Below are 26,493 nucleotides of genomic sequence, written 5' to 3'. Positions count from 1 at the left end.
CGTTTCATAAGCCCACAGCCAGCCACAGCGCCAAGAACAATCGGTTCGAGTTCCCACAGGCAGCAAAGCAATACAGCGTAGCGCCTATGTCGGGCGAGTTCCAGTTCCACGACGAGCTCGCGTCGCTCTTCATGCAGCGGCCGGGGCCGGGGATGCAGCAGCAAGAGCAGCAGGCCTCCTGGCTCGCCGACTACCTGCAGACGCCCATGGACTACGATCTGCTGTGCAGGGCGCTGGAGCTGCCAGCCGCGGAGGACGTCGTCAAGAGGGAGCTGGTGGTGGACACCACGCCCAGCGGCGGCGCCCTCACCCCCAGCGCCGGCGGGGGGACGCCCAACGCCACGTCGTCCATGTCGTCCTCGTCGAGCGAGGCCGGCGGAGGCCTCTGCGCCGGAGAGGGGGACTCGGCTGGGAGGTGCAAGAAGGAGGACGGCGACGGGGAGGACGGCAAGGGGGGAGATGAGGGTGACAAGAGCAAGAAAGGGTGAGTTGGACTGCATTAATTTCTCTCTCTCTCTCTCTCTCTCTCTCTCTCTCTCTCTCTCTCTCTCTCTCTCTCTCTCTCTCTCTCTCTGTGATTTTCCGTGTCTTGATCTGAAATCTTGGGGCGTCCCTTTTGGCGAGTTCTTGGTCCTTCTGACTGCCTAATCTGGTTACCTGCCTCTAGTTCTTTTCTGTGATGATATTGGATCAAGATTTGGGGCCGGCTAGATTTCGCTTCCTTGAATTGCTTGCTAGCCATTCATTCATTCATGCCTTTTCTGTTCTTTTTTTGTTCTTTATTCCCCTTTTAAGGTAGTTTGGCCGGCTGGCCAAGGTGTGAACCCGGCTAGGGTTTCACACCGAGCGCTCAAGCCTCACCCTGACAATCAAGAATAAATATAAATAAAAACATAAAATCTGATTTCGTGTCATGAACTCTTGATTACTTGCTTCATCTCCAAAATCTTGATCACAAATTTGCCTCTTGCATTTTTTCTACTTTTATTTATGCTTTGTTCATTTTTCTTCTTCTAGCCCATGGCCCCATCTTGTCAAAATCATGCCCAATAATCTCTAGAATGAAACCATGCCCAGTTAAGAGACCCTCCCCCATCTAGGATTTGCTCAGGTTCTACTTTGGTGCAACCTATCATATGTACGCATCTCCCAGAAAATCCAAAGAGCAGAAAAGGGGCAGCAAAAAGGCCGGGCACAATGTGAACCTCCTAAAAAACCATGTGCGCTCATACATAGACCACGCCAACAACCATGCATGTTTGAACGGGATCCCGGCCGGGAGGCCATACGTATCGCAGTCGGTCGATTGATCGTAGTATGAACGAAATCTCTATCCACCACTAGGATTAGGAGTAGATAGCTAAGGTATCGAGACAGCCAAATGGTATACGATTCCGCCGCTTTCGGCTGCTGATATCTCATCTCACCGACGCGTAATCGAAATCTTTTCAGGTCTGCGGCGGTGGCGGCCAAGGGCGGCAAGGCGGCCAAGGGCGAGAAGCGGCCGCGGCAGCCGCGGTTCGCCTTCATGACCAAGAGCGAGGTCGACCACCTCGAGGACGGCTACCGCTGGCGCAAGTACGGCCAGAAGGCCGTCAAGAACAGCCCATATCCCAGGTACGTATCGACGTATGTACGTACTATACATACATAGGCAGTTGCACCGCATGTGCATGGGCGATTTTGGTATATACTGTATGTAGGGACGAAGAATGGTTATGTATGTGCTTGTGCTGATAATGGTGACGGGTGTGTGCAGGAGCTACTACCGGTGCACGACGCAGAAGTGTGTGGTGAAGAAGAGGGTGGAGCGGTCGTTCCAGGACCCGGCTGTGGTGATCACCACGTACGAGGGCAAGCACACGCACCCCATCCCCTCCGCGCTCCGCGGCAGCACCCACCTCCTCGCCGCGCAGGCCGCGCACCTGCATCACCAGCACCACGGCCACCTCGGCATGATGCCGCAGATGGGCATGGGCGGCCGCGCCGGATCGCCGTTCGGCCGGAGCAGCGGCGTCGACGTGCTGGGCGGCCTCCTGCAGCCGCGCGCCCACCACAGCATGACGCGGCCGATGATCGGCTCCGGTGCGGGCCACCAAGCGTCGACCCAGGGTCTGGCCGGCTCAATCAGCAGCGTGGCGAGCCCCACCGCCTCGTCTCCTCCGTCGCTCCAGATGCAGCACTTCATGGCGCCGGACTTCGGGCTCCTGCAGGACATGCTGCCGTCCTTCATCCACGGCGCCGGCGGCAACAACAACAACCAGCCCTCATCACCGTATGGGAAGCTTCATTAGTTAGCTAGCTATAGCTAGAGATAATTAAGAGATTTGGTTGGTTCTTGCTGCCTTATTAACATCCCCCAATCGATCTTGTTTTTCCTTGATTGCCTTCACTTCTTGATTTGTTTCCTTCCTCGATCAATCCGGTGCTGCGAGATGGTACAGAATGAGTTTTTTCTGGGCCTCGTATCATTTCGATGGATCTAGCTCGCTAGCTATCTAGCTCTCGTAGTAGTCAGTGTACTAGCAGTTCTTGTACATGAAAGTACCTAATTCCCCATCTCATGCATATATTGCACTCTGTCGCCGGTACTGGCCATGCATGCATGAGCTATATGTATGATAATTTTATGCTCCTTGTGTTTCCCCTGGCTCCATTAATGCAACAGTACTAAGAATGCGCATATCCATTTGCATGTTTGGTATGGTATTAAGGTTTCTTGCATACATGGCAACCGATCATGCATGATAGGCTTCATTAATTTGCTGTTGGTGGCAATTGTGGCAAGAAGAAGATCGATATGTACAACGATCTTGGCTAGCTAACTTGTCATGAACCCGTGATGGGATTGTTCCTGTGGTTGGTACAAAGAGTTGTTAAGGGAAAAAGCAGTGAGGGTCGTTTTGCTGCTTGCTTCTTTCTTGCAGGTAGTGATCACTTGACCAGGTCGCTCGCTCGCTCCAGGCGCTACCTAGCTAGCTAGCGAGCTGGTGTAGATATCATTACTCATCCATAGTGATGTGAACCTACCTGCACTGGAGACCCTGCTTGTGTGGTTTCTGTACATGTACATATGATTGGTGCAAGATTAAACTTGGATGTAGTCACTGATCGATGCACGTTACGGTCCATGTCTGCCTGAGTCATACTACGTATGTAATAGCTGGAGAAAAATCGATGATCCATCTAATATGATATATCGATTGATGTGAACCTAGCTAATTCAAACGTGGTTAATTTGGGTGTTAAATTTGGAGTTTAGACGAAGCTTGGGTGCAACTGTTGAACTGTGCGGTGATGCATGACTCGTACGTGCAGTCGTGCTCACCACGTTGGGGTTTAGAGCTAGCAACAGTGAATGTATCTTTTTTTGCTTTGTTTTTGCGAAGCAGTCAATTTATCTACTGACTAATCAGTTGCTATTTCGTCGGTTAGATGATTGACGTCTTCCCATAAAAAAAAGACATGCATGATTGACGCCTTCCAAATTTTGGTTCCATGCAATGTGCACTGGTCAGACATGCATGTAGCATGAAATATAGTAACAGATATTTTTGCTTGCATCGATATATCTACCATGGACAAAAGAGTAGGTCAATTAGCTAGATCTATGATGACATGTGACATTTCGCTATTTGTGTGGAATGGGCCGGATATCCTTTTTTAAGCTTTTCCACCCTTTCCAATGCTACCTCATAATATTAAATATTATGACTAAACAATGAACACAATAGTATGTGGTATTAGGTTTATTTATGGAAATGTTTATTTGAAATACTCCATCCTATATACTCCTAATAATTGGTCAAATATAGCTAGGTTTGATCTGAGCAGCAAGTGTGGAACAAATTGGATGCATGGTCGATTCTGATGTACTAGTATGTAGCTTAAAATTTGGTCCCTGTAGCTGTAGAAAGTCAAATATTTCAGCTAGCCACACACACACACACACACACATACACTTTAAATGGCTCTTTGTACTCTACTACTCTAGCTAGCTGAGGACGATTAGTACAGTCTCAAGCACACAGATTCTTTCTAACCCACTGGGATAGAAGTACCAGTACCTTTAGCTTTAGCAAACTTGTCTAGCTAGGAAGAAACATTAATACACATGTGACAGAATTCATGTTTGTTTAATTAAAGGTTGTCCATCGAGAGGAAATCTACTTTGGTGGCCATCCAATTAATCGGCTGGGCTAAGATGCTTGCACAGTGTGTATATCGACACAGTGCAAGAAATCGTCAAAGCCATGGCATGATCGCTCCCTGCCTTTGTTTTACTCCCAGCCAGTTAATCAAGAAGATGGTGGACCAGTTACATCCATATCCTCATTCATTTGTATGTACCTCTTGTACTACGAGAGAGTGCAATTGCAGCGCTCTTCGGAGCAATGAGATCATACATGTGATATGCACTGTTCTTGAATCTGTCTAGCTTGGTTAACTTCCTTTCTCTTCCATTTCGGACGCGTTGATTGATGAACTGGTATTGTGAGGCCAAGACAAACTAATACTCTCTCCGTCTCAAAATAAGTGTCACTGATTAAGCTTTGTTAACTTCCTACGTTTTCCATTCCGGACTTGTTGATCGATGAACTGGTGTTGTGAAGGCAAGAGAAACTAACAGTATATGCATAATTCATGGTAGTATTACTTTTGCCCTTTTGGGGTTTGATGAATGCTTTTTTTTGGGTAGTATTATAATATGTTTAGACATGGTCCAGCAGGTTAATCAGGTTGGAAGTCCTGGGACGCAACATTGGGCAGTGCTGAACTGCTGATAGCTACCAGAACCGGACTAGCTACTAGTCTAGAAGGTCAAAAGCATTAAAGGCCAAGGTGCAAGGTGTGCACCAACTTGCATGCCGCGATACGATGGAGCGTTTCTTTTTCTCCGGCACAAAATATAAATTCTACGGCGTAGACTCGTGTTCAAAGTCCACATCCAATAGACGTGTACGTCAACACCAATACAACATACAGTAACATTTTTTTTCCAAAACGGAGGCAAAAAATTTGCCTCGTCTCATTAATTAAGAAGAGTTTTGAATTACATGACCGACCGCCCGTAGACGCCCGAAACCGATAAGCCTACTCTCGTGGCATAAAAGAACTCAGCCGTTTGGTCCCTGCCAACCCCCAAAGTCTGACCTCCGCCTTGATTCTAGACGTGATTACATTTGGCATGGAGGACACCATCCTAAATACTCTCGCATTCCGCTCGTTCCAAATCTCCCATGAAACCAACATGACGAGAGATGCGAGGCCCTTTCTCACATTGCCATTGACGCCTACCATGTGATGCCACCAATCGTTGACGCTGTTGAAGTTACTCCAGTCGATGATGTCCACATCAGTCAAACCCATCCAAGTCTTGATCTTCGTCCAAATGCGTACCGTGTATCGACAGCGGAAGATGATGTGTGCCGCCGTCTCTGGCTCCCTCTTGCATAACTGGCATAGGCCGCAATTTGGCCATCCTCTCCGTTGAAGCCTGTCCGCCGTCCAAACACGGTCTTGAATGATAAGCCAAGCGAAGAATTTATGCTTTGGCGGCGCCCAATTGTTCCACACTGCAGACTTCATTTTCGATGTAGTGGAGTCGTCGAGTTGAGCTTTGTAAGCCGACGATGCCGTGTACTCACCGGAAGGCGAAAGCTTCCAAACAATCTCATCATCCACCCCCTCATCAAAGAAGACCTCTCGTAATCCAACCCAAAGCTCATAGTATTCAAGGATGTGCTGAATTGTGAGCCCAGAGTTTGTGTTGATGTTGGCAATCCACTTGTTGAGATCCAAAGCCCTATGGATGGTGTCATTCTTGTGTTTGGAAATTGCAAAAATGGAGGGAGCCATGTCTTTTGGCTTGCGACCCCCAAGCCAAGGGGAGTGCCAGAAAGAGGCCCTTTGCCCGTTGCCAACAGTGATGGAAGTGCACTCATAAAACAGCGCCATGTCCTCTTCATCGCACGGATGCCCCAAATCAACCCAAGCTCTTTCCGCGTCCTTCCAAACCAACCAAGGCCATCTAAGCCATAAGGCACGTGCGGGTTTTTCCATGTCCAGGATGCCTAGGCCGTCCATGTCCTTGGGCGTACAAACTTTCTCCCATCTTATCTTACATTTGCCTGCAGAAACTTTATCCGTGCCTCCCCAAAGAAAAGCCCGTTGCAGCTTGACGATGGATGCCATCATTCCTTTGGGCACCACAAGCGAAGTGAGATGGTGGATGGCCTGCGAAGTGATAACTGACTTTACCCACGTGCTCCTCCCAGCCATCGTAATGTACTTTCCCTGGCCAATCATGATCTTTCCAGCAATCTTATCAAGCAAATGCTGGAAGTCGACAACCCGCAAACGATGAATGGATAGCGGAAGGCCGAGGTATCGCAAGGGGAACTGAGCTCTGACTGCTGGGAAGGCACCCAGAATCATGTCAAGGTCGACATTGGAGCATCTAATAGGGGCCACCAAACTCTTGTTAATGTTCGTAACTAGGCCGGTGACGTTTCCAAAGCTTTGAAGTATGGTGGCAAGCATATCCACATCCTCCTTGATAGGCACCAAGAATATGGCAGCGTCGTCCGCGTATAGGGAGGTGCGAAGGCGGGCACCACGGCCACGTAATCTGTGTAGGTCTCCATTCTCTGTTGCCACGTCCAAGATTTGCTGAAGGGGGTCAATAGCAAGGACAAACAGAAGGGGAGACACTGGGTCCCCCTGCCGGAGGCCCTGCCCATGCTGGATAGGATTGCCAGGAACACCGTTGAGAAGAACCCTCGATGTAGATGTCCGAAGAAGGGTCGTGATCCACTCACGAAACCTCGAAGGAAAACCTCTCCTCTGTAATAGGTCGAGAAGATATTCCCATCTAACTGAATCAAAAGCCTTCTTGATGTCCAACTTGAGCAGGAGCACATACAGTAACATAATATAATACTCACCGGAGAAAGGTGTATAGTATTAATTTGGTGAGCACTAGCTGTACTGCTTTGATCAGTTCTTGGCTAAAGAATTTCACAATTTTAATTAGGATTAATTCGTATTCCTCCTGTTTTTTTTATATTTATAAGATACCATTCAAGCTTGACCAGAACCGACAAATAAAATGCAGGTGTTCTGATACAAAAGTAACTAAACGGCGATGGGAAATTAGTACCGTGGAAAAAACAAAAACGATGGTATTACTTTTGTGATTCTAACGTGCCCTCCTGGCGCGAACGATCTTTCACTCTGGGAGGCTCATTCGATCAAAGAGTGTTCCTCAAGAGATCACTCCCAGGGAATGTTTAGGAATTGGCATGCTATAATAGAGAGATTTGCCATGCTATGGCAGATAGATTTGCCGTGATAATTGACATGTTATAGCAGAACGAATTGTCATACGTTTTAGGGATTTGCCACGTTGTAACAGAGAAAATTGCCATGCGTTTCAGGGTTTTGCCATGCTGCAAAGAGAGAATTGGCAGGCTAAGAAAAGGGAAAGTTGCGCACATGTTCAGAAATTGTCATGCTACGCAGAGAAGTTGTCATAATAATTCCAGTAATTGACATAATACTCATAGTTAGGGGAGTGCCATGCTACACACGGCACCATTCGTTAGGGAGGATGCATGAGAGAGAAGGTTTACATCGTTTGCTCAGGAGGAGGCATGAAAGCAAACGGGGATTGCTACGTTGTGATCGCTTTGAGATTTGCGCACGGGGTTGGACTCTCAAAAGAGCCTTTCCTAAAAACCACTCCCAGGAAACATTCGCTCAATACCATTCACTATTATGTACTTTTCCAAAGTAATATGCTCTGGCTGTTGATCAAATACTTGAATCTTGGGACTAGCTAAATTGCGAGTTATCTTGGTCTTCTTTTGTCCATGACCATGAGCCCCGCTACACGTACGACGAATTTTCAGACGATGGGCGTACAACACTAGTCCATCAGCCTTGGATCAAGTGGGCAGATCAATATTGGATGCAGGATTTTACTATCGTACAGAGATCGTATACGCAAAGCGAAACCGACTATACATTTCCTGCGTGTGTAACGGAACGGTATGGGGGTAAGTTGAGAATTATTTGAGGGGTACAGTATAAAAAAGGGAGCAGGCAGGATGGACCGCAGGCGTCACGTCGTGCATTGATTGGCTTAGCTTGAACAAACTGGTTGGACAGAGGCATGTAGGAGTAGCTTTGAACGCAAGGGAGGTCAAGGCCACCGTTATAACTCCGGCCATCGCCCCGCTGCATACTTCCAAACGACATGGCCGGCGGCTGCTCTGCTAGAAAGGAAGGTCGGTCTCGCATCGCACTTCTTGACCGGCCCGGCCAATCTGACTCTGACTCTGACTCTGCCCTGAGTCATGCAAAAAGAAGAGAAAATGCCAGTGGGATCGATATCCGAGAAGATCGAGATGGACCTACGTACATCTCTGCTACGGTCAAGTATGTCTTTCCCCTTGGTCACCCGTATAGTACTACTCCTACTCTCGTGCTGCTACTGCTGTCTGCTGCAGAGGTATGTATGTGATCGCGGCACGGAAGCATGTGCGTGTGTGTGTGGTAGCTTTGGTATATATATATGATTCATTAGACGTGACAAGACACGTGCATTAACTATCCGGACGGTGTTGCATAGCGAGAGGAAGCTGGATTGCTAAGCCATCTGCGAAAGCGACGTCGCCTTTGTTGAGCGATCCATCCATCCACCCATCCATCCGTTGGTTCCGTTTCAGGTTGCAGCCTTGAGGAAGACTCAAAGTGGCCGCCTCCGCCACCACCACGACGCCATCGGCCGCGGTACCGTCCCGGACGAGCTTAATGGCGAGCGGCCGTGCGATGGCTCCGTCACAGCAGTAGCCACAAACACAAACATATTATTATTATCTCCCTCCCAAGGACGGTCATTCCGGGAATACTCCCGGAAAGCGAGACAAGGGAAGGAAGTTGGGAGGAGGAGGAAAAACAGAAGGCCGTGAGGAACGTTTGCTGTCGGTGGGCTCGTCGAGAAAATGCCGGCCGTCGGCGTCGTACGGGTACGGCGAGGCACATCGAACGTCCGATTCGACGGACGGACGACGCGTACGTCATCAGATACGATCAGATCCCCCGGAAGCTGCAAAAACGTTGCTGGGCTACTGGATTCTGGACGATCTTACTAGCTAGGAGCAGTCAATCAGTCGAGGCATGCGTCGTTTCTCCGGCAGCGACGGTGCAGCGGCGAGATCTTTCACCGTTGGCGGTGAGAGGGAGTGAACCGCGCCGATGGGCCTGCGCGACGGCGATCGGCAGCGGGCCACGACTGGATCGAAAAAGACGGATGATGGCCGTCGATAGCAGCGAGCGGTTAACATCGGCCCGGCTTAACAATAAGATCATGAATTGACCCGTGCCGGAGTCGCCGTCGGAGTTCGGAAAGCTCATCAGCGCCAGGCCAAACCTGAAACTGCTCATTCTATCTCTCTGAAGTGAAACCATTCAGGTGTCCTTTTTTATTTCGAGGGTGCGGGATTTGCTCGGCATAGGCCCCGGAAAATGCGTTTCCATTTAGAGACCACCACTAACTAGCACGTTACTGGGCCGGGGGCAGCACACGAGGGTTCCGGGGGAGCTCCGTCGGATGTTTAGCCGATCCTGCCAAAGGAATGCTTGTTAGATTTGAGCCAGACAGTGACACCTTACTAACCCCCTTCACCGTCACCAGTGTTTCACAGCAAAAGCAATTCCTGCATTCAGGGCATGGCGGTTTTGTGAAGTTTAATGACTTCTAACAACGGGAAAAATTTAGGTCGAGAAGGATAACGGGCGATGCCTAATAACAATAGAAAAAGCTATGGCATAGCAACAGGGAATGGCTATAAAAACAGCAGACCTAGAACTCCTGAACCAGTGTTTCTGTTTCTACGGAGGGCGGCGCGAGGAATGGCATTTTCTCTTATTTCCTCTACCATAACTTACGGGGCTACAAATATATATAGATACCCGAAATAAATGAACCGAAAGAGGAGATTGAAGCTTAACAGCTCACATTATTGCTGATGAATAGGGTAAAGTCACCGTTTCTCCGGTTATTCAGCTTGCACAGATTCTAGAAGGCTCATCACGGTTTCCCTGTCAGGCATGCTGGGAATGGCTCCCTTCACTCCAACACACAGTGAGGCAGCGGCAGCTGAAATGCAAGAAGAAGAAGAAACTCAAATCAACATGTCAACAATAGATCAGAACCAACAATTTGACTGGAGCGTGCTTTTAGTACCAGCAAATCGCATGCACTCTTTCTTGGGCTTCCCCTCCACCAGAGCTACAGCAAAAGCTGAGGTGAAGGTGTCACCAGCGCCGGTGGTGTCTACTACTTCTGTGGCGGGTATTATCGCCTGCCTAATTGGCTCCTCTCCCTCCACAAACAGAGCAGATCCTTGTGACCCAAGTTTAACCAAAACTTCTTTCACACCCTGCATGCAGGAAATAGCATCAATGTCCTCCTACCATAAGGTTCAATGCATTCAGAGCTTCCGTAGAAGATTTAAATAGCAATGCATCTCGCCGATGGAATATATCAAGTGGAACTGCTAGCCTTTATAGCAAACAAAAGAGTACAATTTGAACATGTTATCGTAAAGAAACCACAATATAAGGTAAACAAAAACAGGGAATTGACAGGAAACAATTAGTTGTAAATCAAATCCTCGTACTGGCAGCTTAAAGTGGAATATGAAGCCCATATACTGTTGAAACATGGTAATGGAAAGCCATGAAGTGGGAATAGGGGCAAATGCTATCAACATATAACAACACAGACGTCTGCAACTTCATCGCTTTGTGACTGTAAAAAGAAGAAAATATATCAATTATGCGCTACACTTCTTTTCTTACTTCAATATCCTGACAAACACGGAAGATGCCTCCAGCGCCCACCCTCTTGCGACGCGCCACTCCGGCGCCCGCAGCCACCTCCGCCGCCGCTGCTCCAGCCGCTACAGCTCGGGCCTCCCCGCCCAACGCCTCCTCAGCCTCGCCCTCCCCTCGGTTCCCTCCGGGGTTCCCGTCCCCGCGGTTCCTGCGCCCGGATCTGGTGGCATCCATCTTCCCCCAGCTGGTCGCAGTCCGCCCAGATCTGCGGTCCCTGCCTGTCCAGGCCCCTGCCGAGGCCTCTGCGGGCGCTCCAGAGGAGGCCGAGCTGCCCCACAAAGTAAGCTTTGCCATTAATGCAGAGCTCCTGGAGTTTACGCCGCCTCCCCCGATTCATGGCGCCCACCGGCCATGCCTTAAGTCCGCCCCAGCGGCTTCATTCAAGGCTGCTGCTCGGCGTGCGAACTGCAGCGCGCCCTCGAGCCCTACGCCTTCAGAGGAGAATTCAAGACAGGTCTCCTCAGCTCTTGAATGGCATTTGGTGCGTCCAGCGTACTGGTGGCGTGAAGGTCGTCCCAACAACCGGCATTCAAGTCGCAAAGCCCCATCCTCTTATTCCCCTCCACAGCGGACGAAGGATTTCGTCAGGCTCCAGGACCGCGAATGCCATCGCTGCCTCCTCAAAGGCCACTGTAAGGTGGACTGCCGCAATCCGTTCACTTGCCGTCGCTGTAGAAGAATCGGACACAGGGCGAGGGGCTGCACCAACGACCCATCACCCTCCCCTTTGTCCCCTGCATCAACCTCGCCTTCCTCTGCTACCCCCTTGGTGGTTCCTGCGGCGGCCACGCCTCGATCTGCATCGCCTGCTTCGCTGCCGCCGCCGCGCGCCATGTCAAGGCAGCCGCTCCGCGTTGGCGATCCGTCGCTGCGGCCTGAGGAGGGCCGTGTGGTCATCGTCTCCACCCAGGAGATGGATGCTAATGCGGCGTCCCTTGCATCCCTGGGCGCCCTCATCTGGCTTGGCGGTACAAGACCGGTGGTGAGCGCTGCTGAGATCAAGGAAGCCATCGACATGCAGTTCGGGATCAGAGATGTCAAGGTCGTTCCCCACTTTCCTGAAGATTTCTTCGCCGTGTTCGACTATCAGCATCAGCGAGACAGGGTGACGACGGAGGGGCGCTTCCGTCACAACGGCCTGGACCTGCACTCCACCAACTGGCGCCTTGACGCTCACGCCGACGTGGTCCGGGCAAACTACCATGTCCACCTCTGCATCGAGAGCATTCCCCTGAATGCTTGGTCCGAAGCCGTGGCAGCTCAAGTGCTTGGTCCGGATACCTTCCTCCACTACTTCGACATCGCTACGCTGCGGCAAGAAGATGCCTCTTGCCTCAAGCTGTGGGTTTGGTCAGCGAATCCATCAGCTATCCCCAAGGTGCAGCTTGTCACCATCGCTCCCCGGATGGCCACTGGGGTGGGTGGAGCTCCGTCCTCGGCCATTGGGCACGCTGGCCTTCGTCGCCGCGCCATCGTGCACCTTGACAAGCTAGAGCACTACACCCCCGACGCCGCTGGAAACATCCCTCGCCGCCCACGCACAGACCCCTTCACCTGGCGCTATGGTGTGGTGGACGGCGAGGTCAGGGCAAGGGACCGCCATGAACCTCCACCTCGACGCCGAGATGACGATGATCGGCACCGACGCGATGACGATCGTGACAGGGAGGACAGGCGTGGACGCGACAACGACAGACCGCGGTCCTCCTCCTGGCGGGGCCTCTTTCGCAGTCGTTCACGGGCTCCTGAGCGCCGTGATGATGGACGCCGTGATGACCGCGGCGCTGATCGTGGGCGCGAAGAGCGCGGGCGTGACGGTCGACGCCGGGCGTGCGACCCTCCCAGGGAGGTCTCGTCTGAGGGGTGCAGGACGGTGAGCCGTGGACGCTCACTGCCGCCCTCCCCGCGTACCACCACCTCCAGCGACGTGATCGAGATCAACACTGCTGGGCGTGGTCTAGGATGGCTCTGCGGTACTGCTAGCAGAATTTCTAAGATCCAACCCTCCGTGACACTTGGTGAAGAGCATGGCACGGTTACACCGGAGTTTGTGTTGGCCACCCCAACTCCAACGTCTGATTTTGCCATGGAAACACCTCCACCATGCCTTGAAGTTGGTCCTGAAGATCGTAACAAGTGTAACAGTTTTGATCTCCCACAAGGCAATGCTCACTCTCCTGCTCAAATAAAAAATTTGCTTGTGGTGCTTGAAGATGAAGCTCAAGAAAAGCATAGTACCAGCCCAGATCAAACACCAACCCAGTTTGCCTACACTGTCCAACCTGAAGCCGAAGTTGAAGAAAGGGAATTTGACACTACAGTGATGTCTCCTGCTCAACCTGAAGATGAGATAGTTGCGCATGAAGATGATAACCACGGTGATAGCTCAGATCAAACACCAATCCATGATGCCTCCACTGTCCAACTTGAAGCTGCGGTTGAAGAAAGAGAGATTGCCACTCCAATTTTTATCCCTCGCATGCCAGCGCTCCTACCATCTCCCCCACCAAGATCGACACCTCCAAGACGTCCTACCGCTCGCCGAAAGACGATGGCTGGAGTCACTGGCTTTCAACTGCCGCGTCAGAGTCCCAGACTTGGTGCTAAGAAGAGGACGATGCCCATTGCGAGGCTCGCTGAACAACTCCTGTGTCAACGCATGGGGGTGCTTGCTGATGGGGAGCAGGTCACAGAGACGGCAATTGCTAAGTTTGCCGATATGTTTCAAGGGCGTCTCCCTGATATTGCTGTCGCGGCCTTGCGTGCTTTATTCCAGCTGGACTGTGATCTCTTCTCAGCGGTAGAAGAAGCCCTGATGCAGCATGGAGGCGAAGGAGGACCCGACTCAAGCGAGGCTGCCGCGGCTGAGGCCTGAGCTTTGCTACTTAGTTGTAGCTTAGTTTCCTGATGATAGTTGAACTGAATTTTGCTAGATGTACGCCTGTTTGCAGCATCATAGTGCTGCCTTTGCTGGTCCTGGCGAGACCATTGTTGTCGTTGTGGTTCCTTGAGCACTGTACTGATGTAATCTTTGTGCAATCATGTTAGAACAAAACCTTGCTATATTGTGCTGGAATGTTCGTGGTCTAAACTGTCCAGATCGCCAGTCCGTCGTCCATGAAACAATTGCTGCCTCCTCCTGCCATCTAGTTTGCATCCAGGAGTCCAAACTCCAGACCATCGACCCTCATGTGGCTGCCTACCTGGGAGGATACCGCCTCAAGAACTTCGCACACAGACCGGCGGATGGAACTAGAGGTGGAATCTTACTGTTGTGGGACGACTCTGTGGTAACCATCTCAAGTGTTCAGTATGGCACATACTTTCTTTCTGCTACGGTTGCTCTCAACAATGCTTCAGATGCAAAGACTTTCAAGTTAACCACGGTCTATGGACCTACCAGAAGCATCCACAAAGACGACTTCTTCCTCGAGCTTACCTCCCAGAAGCCGCCTGATGGAACAAAATGGCTTGTCAATGGAGACTTTAATCAAATTTACCGTGCTAGAGACAAAAACCGAGCTAATGTTGACCGTAGCCGTCTTGTGCGTTTTCGAAACACTCTTGCAAATTGCAGACTAAAAGAGATTCATCTTCAGAACCGGAAGTTCACTTGGAGCAACGAGCGCTCTAATCCAACATTGTGTAAACTCGACGGATTCTTCTGCAACGATAACTGGGATATCGAGTTCGGCTCCCATATTCTGCATGCTTTATCATCTTCGCTCTCTGACCACTGCCCGTTACTATTGGCTAATGACGATGGCCCGCGGAAACCCAAAACCTTCCGCTTCGAGAACTACTGGACTAAGATGCCCGGATTCAAAAAGGTTGTCGCTGATGCTTGGGCTGAGGACTCCATTCATGTGGAGCCATACCAAAGGCTTTTCCACAGGCTAAAGACTACAGCTGCTAGACTTCGCTCCTGGAGCAAGTCTCTTTTCTCAAACGCAAAGATCCAGCTTCACATGGCTCTCGAGGTGATCCTTCGTCTCGATTTGGCCCAGGAACATAGAGAACTCTCCCATGATGAATGTGATATTCGAAGAAGGTTAAAGAGGAAGATCATTGGGTGGGCTGTTTTGGAAAAATCAAGAAAGAGGCAAAATTCGAGGATAACTAATCTGAAAGAAGGAGATGCTAACACCCGCTACTTCCATTTGCGGGTCAACCATCGTAGGCGAAAAAATTTCATTCACCGCCTCAAGCACAACGGTGGCTGGGTCACGGAACACAAGCTTAAGGAGAACATTATCCACTGTCACTTCAAGAACATCACTAAAAAAGGCCCCGCGCGCAAAACAGATATCAACTGGGACATTCTTCCTATTCCAGACTGCGACCTTCATGAGTTGGATGAGGCCATCTCCGAGGAGGAGGTCAAAACCGCAGTTTTTTCATTGCCAAGCGATAAGGCACCGGGTCCGGATGGCTTTACCGGGGCCTTCTTCAAATCTTGTTGGACCATAATTAAGGTTGATGTCATGCTGGCTATAAACCGGTTCTCAAATCTCCATGCCTCCCATTTGCACTGGTTGAACACTGCGGATGTCGCCCTTATTCCGAAAAAGGATGGTGCTGAAGACATCTCTGACTTTCGCCCCATTAGTCTGATTCATGCCATCGCGAAGATCATCGCCAAAGTCATGTCCAACCGTTTGGCTCCCCACATGAATGACCTTGTTTCCCAAGCTCAAAGCGCCTTCATCAAAAGAAGATGTATCCATGATAACTTTATGTACGTTCGCAACCTGGCCCGACGCTTTCACCGCAGAAAAACCCCGGCTCTGCTCTTCAAGCTTGATATCAAAAAGGCATTCGACTCGGTCAGATGGGACTTCCTCCTCGACTTGCTGAACCACCTGGGCTTCCCACCTCGCTTTCGAGGCTGGGTCTCGGCCCTCCTGTCTACTGCCTCGTCGAGGGTTCTTCTCAATGGTGTTCCTGGATGTCCAATATCACAAGGTTGTGGCTTCAGACAGGGGGACCCCCTCTCCCCCCTCCTCTTTGTGCTTGCAATTGACCCTCTGCATCATATCCTTCAAAAGGCCACTGAGCAAGGCAAGTTGCACCCTCTTGATGGAAATGCGATGGTTATCCGTGCCTCCTTATATGTGGACGATGCTGCGGTCTTTTTTGCGCCAATTAAATCCAAGGTCAAATTTTTTGCGGAAACCCTTGCCTGTTTCGGTGAGGTCACTGGCCTGATCACAAACTGCTCTAAAAGCATGGTTGCCCCCATCAGATGTGATCACTTGGACCTTGATGATATTCTGCATCCCTTCTCGGCTAACCGATCTACCTTCCCGATGAAGTATCTTGGGCTGCCTTTGTCGGTCAAGAGGTTGAATAGGATTCACTTTCAGCCCCTGGAGGACAAGATTGCGTCCAAGATTTCTCCATGGTTGGGCATGCTAATGGCTGCTCCAGGAAGGGCTGTGCTGGTCAAGTCTGTCCTCACGGCCATTGCCATTTATTATATGACAGCGTTAAACCTTCCAATTGAGGTTCTGGAAAAGATTGATTCTCTTCGGCGTGCTTTCCTTTGGGCTGGTTGTGACAAGGTCACCGGTGGCAAATGCAAGATCAACTGGGAACAGGTCTGCAAGTCCAAGGCCCATGGGGGGCTAGGTATCCTAAATATGAGGAAGTTTGCGTCCGCGCTTCGTATCCGATGGCTTTGGGCAGAATGGTTGGATCCGGTGAAGCCGTGGGTTCGCTTGGGCAACCCCTGTGATGAGAATGATAAAAACATTTTTGCTGCTGCCACCAACGTGTTGCTTGGCAACGGTATTCGTGCTTCCTTCTGGGAGTCTGCTTGGCTAGATGGCATGAGACCCAAAGACATCGCCCCGAAGATTTTTGACCTATCAAAAAGAAGGGGATGTTCGGTTCAGAAGGCTTTGGATAATAACTTCTGGGTCTCTCAAGTCAAAACAGATGGGATCACCTCCGCTACACACCTGACCGAGTTCGTCAACCTTTGGGAGAAATTATCTGTGGTGCAACTCAACCCCGACGTGGCTGATTCTATCTCTTGGAAGCTTTCTAATGATGGCTCTTACTCCGCGTCCTCGGCCTACAAGGTCCAGTTCCTGGGCTTAGTTGACTCCAACATGCAACAGTTGGTGTGGAAGATCTGGGCTCCCCCCAAATGCAAATTCTTTGCTTGGCTTGTGATCAACAATAGGATATGGACGGCCGACAGGCTCCAACGCCGTGGATGGCCTAACTGTGATCGCTGCCCCCTCTGCAAGCAAGTTCAGGAAACCGCGGCTCACCTCCTTTTCCAATGCCGCTACACGGTCCGAGTTTGGGAAATGATCAAATCTTGGCTTGGCTTGGTTGATGTGAACCCTACAGCTTGGGTGACGGTCCATTCGGTGAAAGCCTGGTGGAATCTCATTGACTCCAACGCATCACAGTCTCGACGGGCGATGATGTCTCTTATTATGTTGATCTCATGGGAAATTTGGAACGAGAGGAATGCACGCGTCTTCCGTAACACCGCGGTGCCGGTTGGGGTTCTTGGTGCCTTGCAGGGGCAAAATATTTGAGTACAGTAGTGCCGCGAGAGTGATGTCTTTGTAATTCGGCCTGTGGCCAAAACTCTAAACCTCCTTCTTAATCAATGAAAGTGGCAAATCTTTTGCCCAGTTTCAAAAAAAAATATCCTGACAAATACACTGCCTGCCATAAAATTGTGGCTATGGACACACAAGAAGCAATTAGACTTATCTATGCTATGGCATCAGACCAGACAGCATCAAACAAAAAACATCAGATATTGCTTTTCCGATTTTCCAGTGAATTAAGCACAAAGATTTCATGGGCCAACCTTGATTATGAACACATTCTGAACTTTTGGCGAATGGCCATTCTGTGATCAGATGCTGTTGTTATTTTTCAGATTGCACTACCAATGTTATCTACAAGCCACTGCCATGGGATTGGCATTCAAATCAAAATAGCATACGTACGCTCTGCCGGTTTGTTAGAGATACAAAAAATCTGTTTTCTTGTACACATGCAAGAATTATTACAACTACATAGCTTAGGGCCGTTCCTCATGCTTAGGGCCTACCAGGGAGGGCCATGCCCCCTCCAACACGTCGCTGAGCACAAGAAATTTAACTGATTACTCTTTCCTGTGTACTTAATTTGTAATTCGCTTCAAGCAGCTCCCCACTGCCATTCACGAAAAGTACTTGTTGGACCACTATCACAGAGTAGCCAAAGTGTACAAAACTATAAATGACTACAGGAGCTTGCTGAATTATGATAATTTGTGTAACTAGCAGCCGATTTGCAGGTAGGAACTAAAGATCCAAAGTTTGTACAGTTTTGCAAATCGCAAATTTCACTTGTACGCAGACTTGGACAGCACATAGGAGTGTTAACTTGAAAACTTGTATAGAACAGTAAGAGTCAACACTCCTAATAGGTGTACGGGAAACACACGTGCACAGACCTACGCGAAGGGAGAATGGAAGGAAAGCAACACATTCTTTAGAGATGGCTATTATCAGATAAATGCCATAACACAACATCATTAATTGAAGTTTCTTAAATAAAGATATTAAGATCTAGTCATGGCTAATCAAAAGAAACAAAAGAGCAACAATTAGGGGTGCGTTTGGATGCAAAGTATTTTTGTAGTTTTTCTAGAATACCGTGGTTTCTGGAAAAAAACTTGGTTTTGAATACTTTGATGTGTTTGGCTTCAACAAAAACTGAAGTTTTGTAAACCATAATACTCCCTCTGTTTTTATTTAGTTCGCATATTAGCTTTGGTCAAAGTCAATCTTTACAAACTTTGACCAAGTTTATAAACAAAAATATTAAGATATACAATAACAAATCAACAACATTAGATTTATTATTGAATGTACTTTCACATCGTATAGATTTATTATGATAAATGTCTATATTGTTTTCTACAAACTTGGTCAAACTTTACGACGTTTGACTTCAGTCAACTCTAATATGCAGAGTAAATAAAAACGGAGGGAGTATTATAAAAACTGTGGTATTTTCAAAGTATTTGAAAAAGTGGTCTAGACCTCTTTTTTCTAAACAGAACAGAGAGAAAGTGCACTTCACGTTGCCATCTACGTTGAGATAAGAATATTAGCTGCGATCGTCTCCTAATTTTCCTCCATCTGTCCAGTCTGATTGCAAGACTGCTACAAGGGGTGGCATATATATTAGATATGACGCCGCTGCATGGGATTACAACACTGATTAGTTTCTAGTGATCTTGCACGCTTCTCCATGGAGTCCTTAGCTGTCGATTAATTTCGGACTAGTAGCGCACTGATTAGATCGATTGGTCCTTTAGAAGAACACTTGTATGCAACCGGATATATATGCTAGGTAGCCGATTCAGTATAAATGGCGCATCGTACACGCACAAAGAATTTTGGTCCGCCTCCCAGAGTACATGCACGTATAGACATATGATAGCAACACGCTCCTAGGATTGTATTACTTCAATCTAGTTGATTAATGAACTTAAGTTGCCACAGGCTCTTGATTAATCATGCACCCCATGGTTAAATTAATCCAGCCATTGAAGGCCGGCTGATCGATCTGTTTCTTGCGCCTGCCTAGTTAGCATAGCAGTACGCAAATGTGCTACATAGGTGCGGACGAGCTGACCTTGTGCGTAGAAGCTGCATGCACCCGGCGGCCGTTAGGTCATGTAGCTCAGTGAGTTTCAGATGTCACCCAGCGTTACAATCGGTCTGTAGTATAGCAACACCAGCCAAACACCTAGGTAGTTTTGCTAAAACTGAGAAAAACCATGGTTTCAAGAAACTGTAGTATTCGTTGTGTGCACATCTGAATACTGTGGTTTTCAATTACCATGGTTCTCTAAAAACTTCGTTGCCAAACTTAGAAGTTATAATTGAATATAGAAGAAATGCAGAGAAACAAACTACATAAAAAAACTGATTTAGACAACTCACCATTTTATGGCATGCTCCTGCAGCCTGGCTGATTTGTTCAAAAGTCTCGGTAGGCATCCCAGTCAAACGTGCTAGCTCTGTTTCATTTGGACTAAAAATGTCCACCAGTTCGAGTAGTTCTCTGGGGACAGGAGCATCCATCCCACCTGCATCTAAAATAACAGGCACACCTGCACCTTTTGCCGCCTGAAACAAAAGTTTGAAATTTTGTTACAGAAGAACCCCTCAAATCTTAGCATGCATAAAATGCAAAGACACAAGGTGGTTCCTGCATTTCCAACAACCTATTTTACAAAAGTTTGAAATTTTCCACAAAAGAACCCCTGTAATCTTAACATGAATAAAAGGGAAAGACACAAGGTGGTTCCTGCATTTCCAATCTACTTTACACAGTTGTATAGATACACAACAGATACAAACCATAATCAAGACTAGACTTGCTCTGGCACAACCTTAAAAATTCAGTTATATAAGGATGTCAACATGAAATACTAATACTATTTGGCAAACAGGGTAATTGATCTGAATGGAATCTTTAAGATCATTAGCTAGAAAAGACAGAACGCATTATCACGCATTTAATGAGATTTTGCAATCACATAAACCTGCATGGAATCACGCTCGAGGTATCAAGAACTAGAAATAAAACTATCCTTCCATCTGCGACACTAACTCTTTTCCTGGAGGCTTTTCTCCGAGGACTCAATCACACAGACAAAGGGACCATTACATTCAGAGTTCAGACTGAAATGGAAGCAACTCAAACAAATGACAAGCTGCTTCATTTTATATCTGAAGTCACGATACATGACTGTAGTTTCTTTTGAATTCCAATAACATAGGCCACCTACTCCTTAGCAGATATATATTAGACAATACCTAAAGCTACATATCCAGTTGCATAACTTGGACAGCACGTAAGCCACGCGTCAAGGTTCTACTGAACGCAATTAGAAGACTGCCTTCCAATATGGGAAGACATACAAAGTAAAAATTCAAAGACTACACATTTCCCATTATAACAGATACACACAACTAAGTTTCTCCAAAATTTGCTACCTTCACATGATAGTTAGCTGTCCTCTCCATGGCCAGATTAGTATCGAACCCTTATTGATGAGATATTGGTTCTTCTTACAGCCGCAAGCCTTAGCTCTTTTGTCTCTATGGAGTTCTGTGAAACAGATTAGATATTTGGATGCTCCTTCCACTTGCCCACAACCTCTAATTAGCAAAAACCAGAGCCGGCTGAATGGTTTAGGGCCAAAGTAAATATTGTAAAACACCGTATGCATAAGTCGGTACAAAGGGCCGCGTGGAACTAAAAAATCACACTGAGTTAAGCTTCCACTTTCCTCGGATTCCACTTCAAAAACTTGTTATGTCAGAGGGTCTGAGCTGACCACAAACCTAGTCCAGGATGGCATTTAGGGCCAGTTCTTTTGCAGCTTATTTCAGCTTATTGTGAAAATAAGCCAAAAGCCCAAAAGAACTGGATGGCTTATTCTCATGGACTTATTTCCAAGGCAGCTTCTGTGAGGCTTATTCCCATCGCAGCTTATGCATAAGCTGCACCTCAAAAGAACTGGCCCTTAGCTCTTGTTGTGGGTCAGACCAAGTAATCAGTGGGTCAAACAAAAATAGGCCTTTGGCACCTCCAGGCCATGGAAAGGTAAATAAGCACTAACACGCAGCAACATACTGTAAATTCTAACCAATGAATAAAGATTTCAGGCTGAAACTGTTTCCTTTTTTGTTCAAGAACAACACCAACACACACATTCTCATGCAAGACATTAGAGATGCTATGGCGGGGGCCAAAGGCCTTAGTAGCATATGACCGTGAGTGTTTATTTGGTCGATGGCCGTACTCTAGTTTTGTTCGGCGAGGGCTTATGTAGCATGGTTGTCTTCTTAATATAATCATGCACAGCTCTCCTGCGCATTCGAGAAAAAAAAAGTGATGTCCATAACAGATCGACAAAAGGAACAATGAAGTCGTGGATGGCAATGTGATTGCCCTTGCTGAACCGTTAGGTGTTTAAGTAACACAGGACTGCAGCTGTCAAAGAGGAAATGAAGGTCCTCCTGTATGGACGAACCACAAATTATAAAGTAGCTAGAGCGGACTATCTGTTCATAATCCAGATTAGAAGCATGAGCCTCATGTGGCAGACGCTGATTGTAGCTGGGTCAGATTTAAAGAGCTCACAGGTAGGCCAAATATCAGCTCAATTAACTTATACGCTGATATATCCTAACTTCTACGCTGGTAGGCCAGGTGGGCCAGACCGAAAGAGCTCACAGGTAGGCCAAATATTCTAGTCCCTGATCTATCCTAACTTATACGCTGGTCATTTCAAACAAACATGCATGAAACTATGTTGCTCTAAAATCATTTGATATCAGGAGCAATGTAAATGAGCATCAATATAAGGTTCATTCCGACCAAAAATTTCAAACATAAAATAAATACTAATTTTAGTACTCCCTCCGTCCGGAAATACTTGTCGGAGAAATGGATGTATCTAGACGCATTTTAGTTCTAGATACATCCATTTTACCCATTTCTTCGACAAGTATTTCCGGACGGAGGGAGTAGTAATTTCAGCTGTTCAGCAAGACAAGAGCACAACACAAATTCACTTAAGCGAAAAAGGTGGGCATTGGACAGCAAGCACCTTCATTTTTTTACGAGATTTAGTGTAAAATGCCCTATAGGCCAAATTCACTAAGACCTCAATCCACTCTGGGGCACACACCCATGTGTAGCAATTGTTTTGAGTTTTAGCCCTAGCTTCATTTCAGAAGCGTTAACCCGGAAGTGCTACTATTCGGGCCAACATGTATTATTTGCTAATCTAACTCGAGGTAAATTGGCAGTGCATCACTAAGGGTTGGGCGTAACCCCAACCCCCTCCCCTCTACACACACTACTAAAGGGATGACGACCTTGGCAACATTCTGCCCCGAAATGCTCCTCAGTAGATGCCTCGTGCGGTGAGCCCCTACAAGGCCACACGCGCAGAGTCTGTGTACCTAGGGTTGATGTTTGGTAACATTTGTAGCACCCAACCCATTAACAATAGATGTGGTACTACGTGGACGCCATTTGTTGGAGTAATCCAAACTGAAGTTGTTCTAGTGCTAGTCCCGTTAGGATTAGTACTAGGATGTGACCAACGTGGCCGTATAATTAGATTAGGAAAAATACTAAGTTGAGTCCGGCTAGGACTTGGGCCTAGCTATCTAGCTGCGTTGGACTTAGGTATACTCCTGACACATATACCTAAAGAAGACCTAGTACTACTCGTACCAACGCAGCTAGATAGCTAGGCCCAAGTCCTAGCCGGACTCAACTTAGTATTTTTCCTAATCTAATTATACGGCCACGTTGGTCGCATCCTAGTACTAATCCTAACGGGACTAGCACTAGAACAACTTCAGTTTGGATTACTCCAACATTCACCCCCTAATCCAAACATCCGACTCTTTACACGAACGAGACACGCAGAAGACTACCTGTTCATCTTGTCACGCTGGCTGCCTCCGGTGACGCAACTTACCGGACTGCAACTTCTCTCTTCTTCAACAATGGCCACCACTTCATCAACATCTTTTCTTTTTCATACCGAGTTGCAGACTGGAACCAAACACCATTGCAATAGACGAAAATAAAATGAAATAGTTTCGCAGACATGACCAGTCTAATTGTTCAACTAATGAAATATTCACAAACGAAACAAGAGATGGCAACACCACGGTGCTAGTAAAGTACTCCCTCCGTCCGGAAATACTTGTCGTAGAAATGGATACAAATGGATGTATCTAGAACTAAAATACATCTAGATACATCCATTCCTTGGACAAGTATTTCCGGACGGAGGGTGTATGTGCGAGTACCCATGCCAAGTGCTCTAGTGTGGAACTACTCTTAGTGGCCTTTAAACGAGGATTGAGGAGAAAGTGTGGACTGGAAAATCTTAGAAATCATACCCAACAATAACAGAACGAAAATAACCTTATGGTTTCCATCTGTGCTATTAGTTTATTACAACAATAAACTTTTATTTCACGTTATCATATATATTCCCTTAATAGTTGTACCATAGCCATGTTCACCCCATTGTTACGAGGAACCATTCAATGCTTTTACTTATTTTTTCCCTTAACCTTGTCATATTTTCATTTTGTTAGTTAATGAGACTACCCAGTCTCACATTTTCTATCCCGTTCTAGGAGAGAGGTAGTAGAGTAGTTACGCTTGAGAGCATGGGTCATGGAGTGACACACATTTGACCAGCCCTGCAGCGTCACTGTCAACTGTTTCTTTCTAAATATCGTTAACTGTGTCACTTGTCAGAAATTATTTCCTATGATTTGCTTCCACTTCTGTCATTCATTTGCTAATCATCTTTTGAATCAAACTAACTAATAGTGTTAGAAGGCCTATTTGGATCAAAGGAATTAGAAAACATAAGAATAGGAGAAACACAGGATTAAGATGTCATGTGTTATGGATTTCTACAAGATCCCAGGACACAGAAATTTTCCACGTAATGCCCCTTTGGATGGTGTAAAAGAAAGTAACACGAGAATTTTGGAGGAATGTAGCGAGAGAGCATTGGACTTCTGAAAGGAAAAATAAAATGACGTTTGTGCTCATGTTAAGATTCATATGGAAGGGGGGATTAGATTGCATTTCATCGAATTTTGAGAACCTCAATCCTATGATCCAGATGGCCGTTATTGGAGAAATTCCTAAGGATTAAAATCCTGCAATATTCCTATGAAAATCCCACAACCTTTAAGAGACCTAAAGTTCTTTATTTTTATATCTTGTTCCATCATTTTTGCACAAATTACCGTATTTGAAAATATGCTGGCCACTACATTTGGCAAATAAAAGAGACTGTATATTCCACTCAGGGAATATCTAAGTCATGTTCATGATGTATCACAAATTAGTATCGTTGCTCCTTTGGTCCAGTTGAAGGCACCGGATCAGAATCGCAAACCAAAGAAGAGAACACATCAAAACATTCACAGGTCTAACTAAATCAAAAGGGCTAATTCCAACTAATTAAGAACATTCGACACATGAATTATTGCTTCACAGCAGCACAAGCTACTGATCTGTGCTAATGCAATAAATACAAAATAATCTAGGATTTCTCTACAAATCGAACGTCAGATTTTCTAGCATAGCAAATCGAACACCTGAGATGGCAAATTATGTTGTCGCAAGGATGGCAATTTCCCTTAGCAAGCATGGCAAATCCTTGCAATGTTCAGTTTTTTGCCAAGATTTGCCATACTTGCTACAGGAAATTGTCATCCTCGCGACAACATAATTTGCCATGCTTAAAAATCTGACGTCAGATTTTTTTTTAACATTCCCAATAATCTAAGTTAACAACCACAATATTTTTTCTCCTCATGTGTCCTTACATTGCCAAGCCAGAAGCCATTAGCAAATCTCCAGAGGGACTATAGGAGTAGTAATCAACCAAATACTAAGTGAAAGCAATTACCCAAATGCACAAAAAGAATAGAACTTCAATTGAATCATGTCTTCATTATCAGAGAAAGAATTCCAACCCTCATAAAATTCATCTTTTTTAGGAACCATAAAATTCAATCTAATGTGACCTCAAAAGTGGGTATATAAGCGGAAAGGGCTAGAGCAACTACCTGAGCGACCTGAATGTTGACCCAATCGGGTATCTCCCGTTGCAGCAGTAGCACGCCGGCCTGCCGGATCAGGTCCAGGTCCTCCTGGTCGACCTCCGGTGCCCAGCCCTCCATGTTGGCGCCGCCAACGATGATGATGGAGTTCTGCCCGTCGGGCATGAGCATGACAACAGCGTGCCCCGAGGGCGCGCCGGGGGCGCGAGCGACGCGGTCGAGGCGGACGCCGCCGGCGTCCGCGAGTGCCCCCTCGAGGAGGCGCCCGTTGGCGTCGTCCCCCACGCGCGCCACGAGGTAGGTGGGCCCCAGCGCAAGCCGCCCCCCGCAGGCAGCTTGATTGGCGCCCTTCCCGCCGGCGAGGCTGTGACCGGCACTCGCGGCAACCGTCTCGCCGACAAGAGGGAGACGGTCGACCTCGACGTAGATGTCCGCGTTGGCGGAGCCCACGACGACGATGGGCGGCGGCGCATTGGCGGCGGAGAGAGAAGTGGAGGCGGGTTTGAGGGAGAAGGATATGTGACTGGGTTTGGGGTTGGATCCTGAGAGGAAAGCGGTGGCCGGAGTTGGCCCCGCGAGCGGGAGGCGGAGGCGCGCTTCGAGAGCCATGTGGGTTGAGAAAACGGCGGAGTCAACAGCAGTGTCTAGAGAGGAGTTGTTTCAGTTGAGATTACCGTGAGATAACGACGATGACTTGGCAGATTATTGTTTGGATCAGATTGCTTCTCTTTCCGAATTGCTAGATGGAGTACTTTGTTGGAAAAAAAATACAGCTCCCTCAGTTCAGAATAACTGACGCGGATGAAGAATTTTCAATAAAAAAATTCTTGTAACGTGACGCAATGTTCCTTCTCCTTGCAACGCGACGTACTTTGTGGAAGGATACACATAAAACTTAAAGAGGAGTGAATAGGTATAATTATAAATT

The 26,493-nt window shown here is 47.5% G+C and overlaps 2 protein-coding genes across 2 annotated transcripts; one reads left to right on the top strand and one right to left on the bottom strand.

The window, feature by feature from the left end:
• Window positions 1-76: 76 nt before the first annotated feature.
• LOC123061677 (WRKY transcription factor 71) lies at window positions 77-2,643 on the top strand (the record flags this gene model as incomplete). Its single annotated transcript, XM_044484875.1, is given in 3 exon segments — window positions 77-484; window positions 1,453-1,617; window positions 1,760-2,643. Coding segments are annotated over 3 exon segments (1,098 nt in total). The 3' UTR covers window positions 2,295-2,643.
• A 6,700-nt stretch (window positions 2,644-9,343) lies between these two features.
• On the bottom strand, window positions 9,344-26,276 carry LOC123061675 (ribokinase). Its single transcript, XM_044484874.1, has 5 exons — window positions 25,572-26,276; window positions 19,878-20,063; window positions 10,253-10,448; window positions 10,025-10,165; window positions 9,344-9,630 (listed from the first exon to the last, which is right to left on the bottom strand). Exons 1-4 carry the CDS (start codon window positions 26,172-26,174, stop codon window positions 10,065-10,067), a joined length of 1,086 nt encoding a protein of 361 aa, XP_044340809.1. The 5' UTR covers window positions 26,175-26,276; the 3' UTR covers window positions 9,344-9,630; window positions 10,025-10,064.
• Window positions 26,277-26,493: the final 217 nt, after the last annotated feature.

The sequence above is a fragment of the Triticum aestivum genome, chromosome 3A (genome assembly GCF_018294505.1).
Source record: "Triticum aestivum cultivar Chinese Spring chromosome 3A, IWGSC CS RefSeq v2.1, whole genome shotgun sequence".
Taxonomy (NCBI): Eukaryota; Viridiplantae; Streptophyta; class Magnoliopsida; order Poales; family Poaceae; genus Triticum; species Triticum aestivum.
Note: the sequence above shows the minus strand (reverse complement) of the source record. Positions and strands in the feature narration are given on the sequence as shown.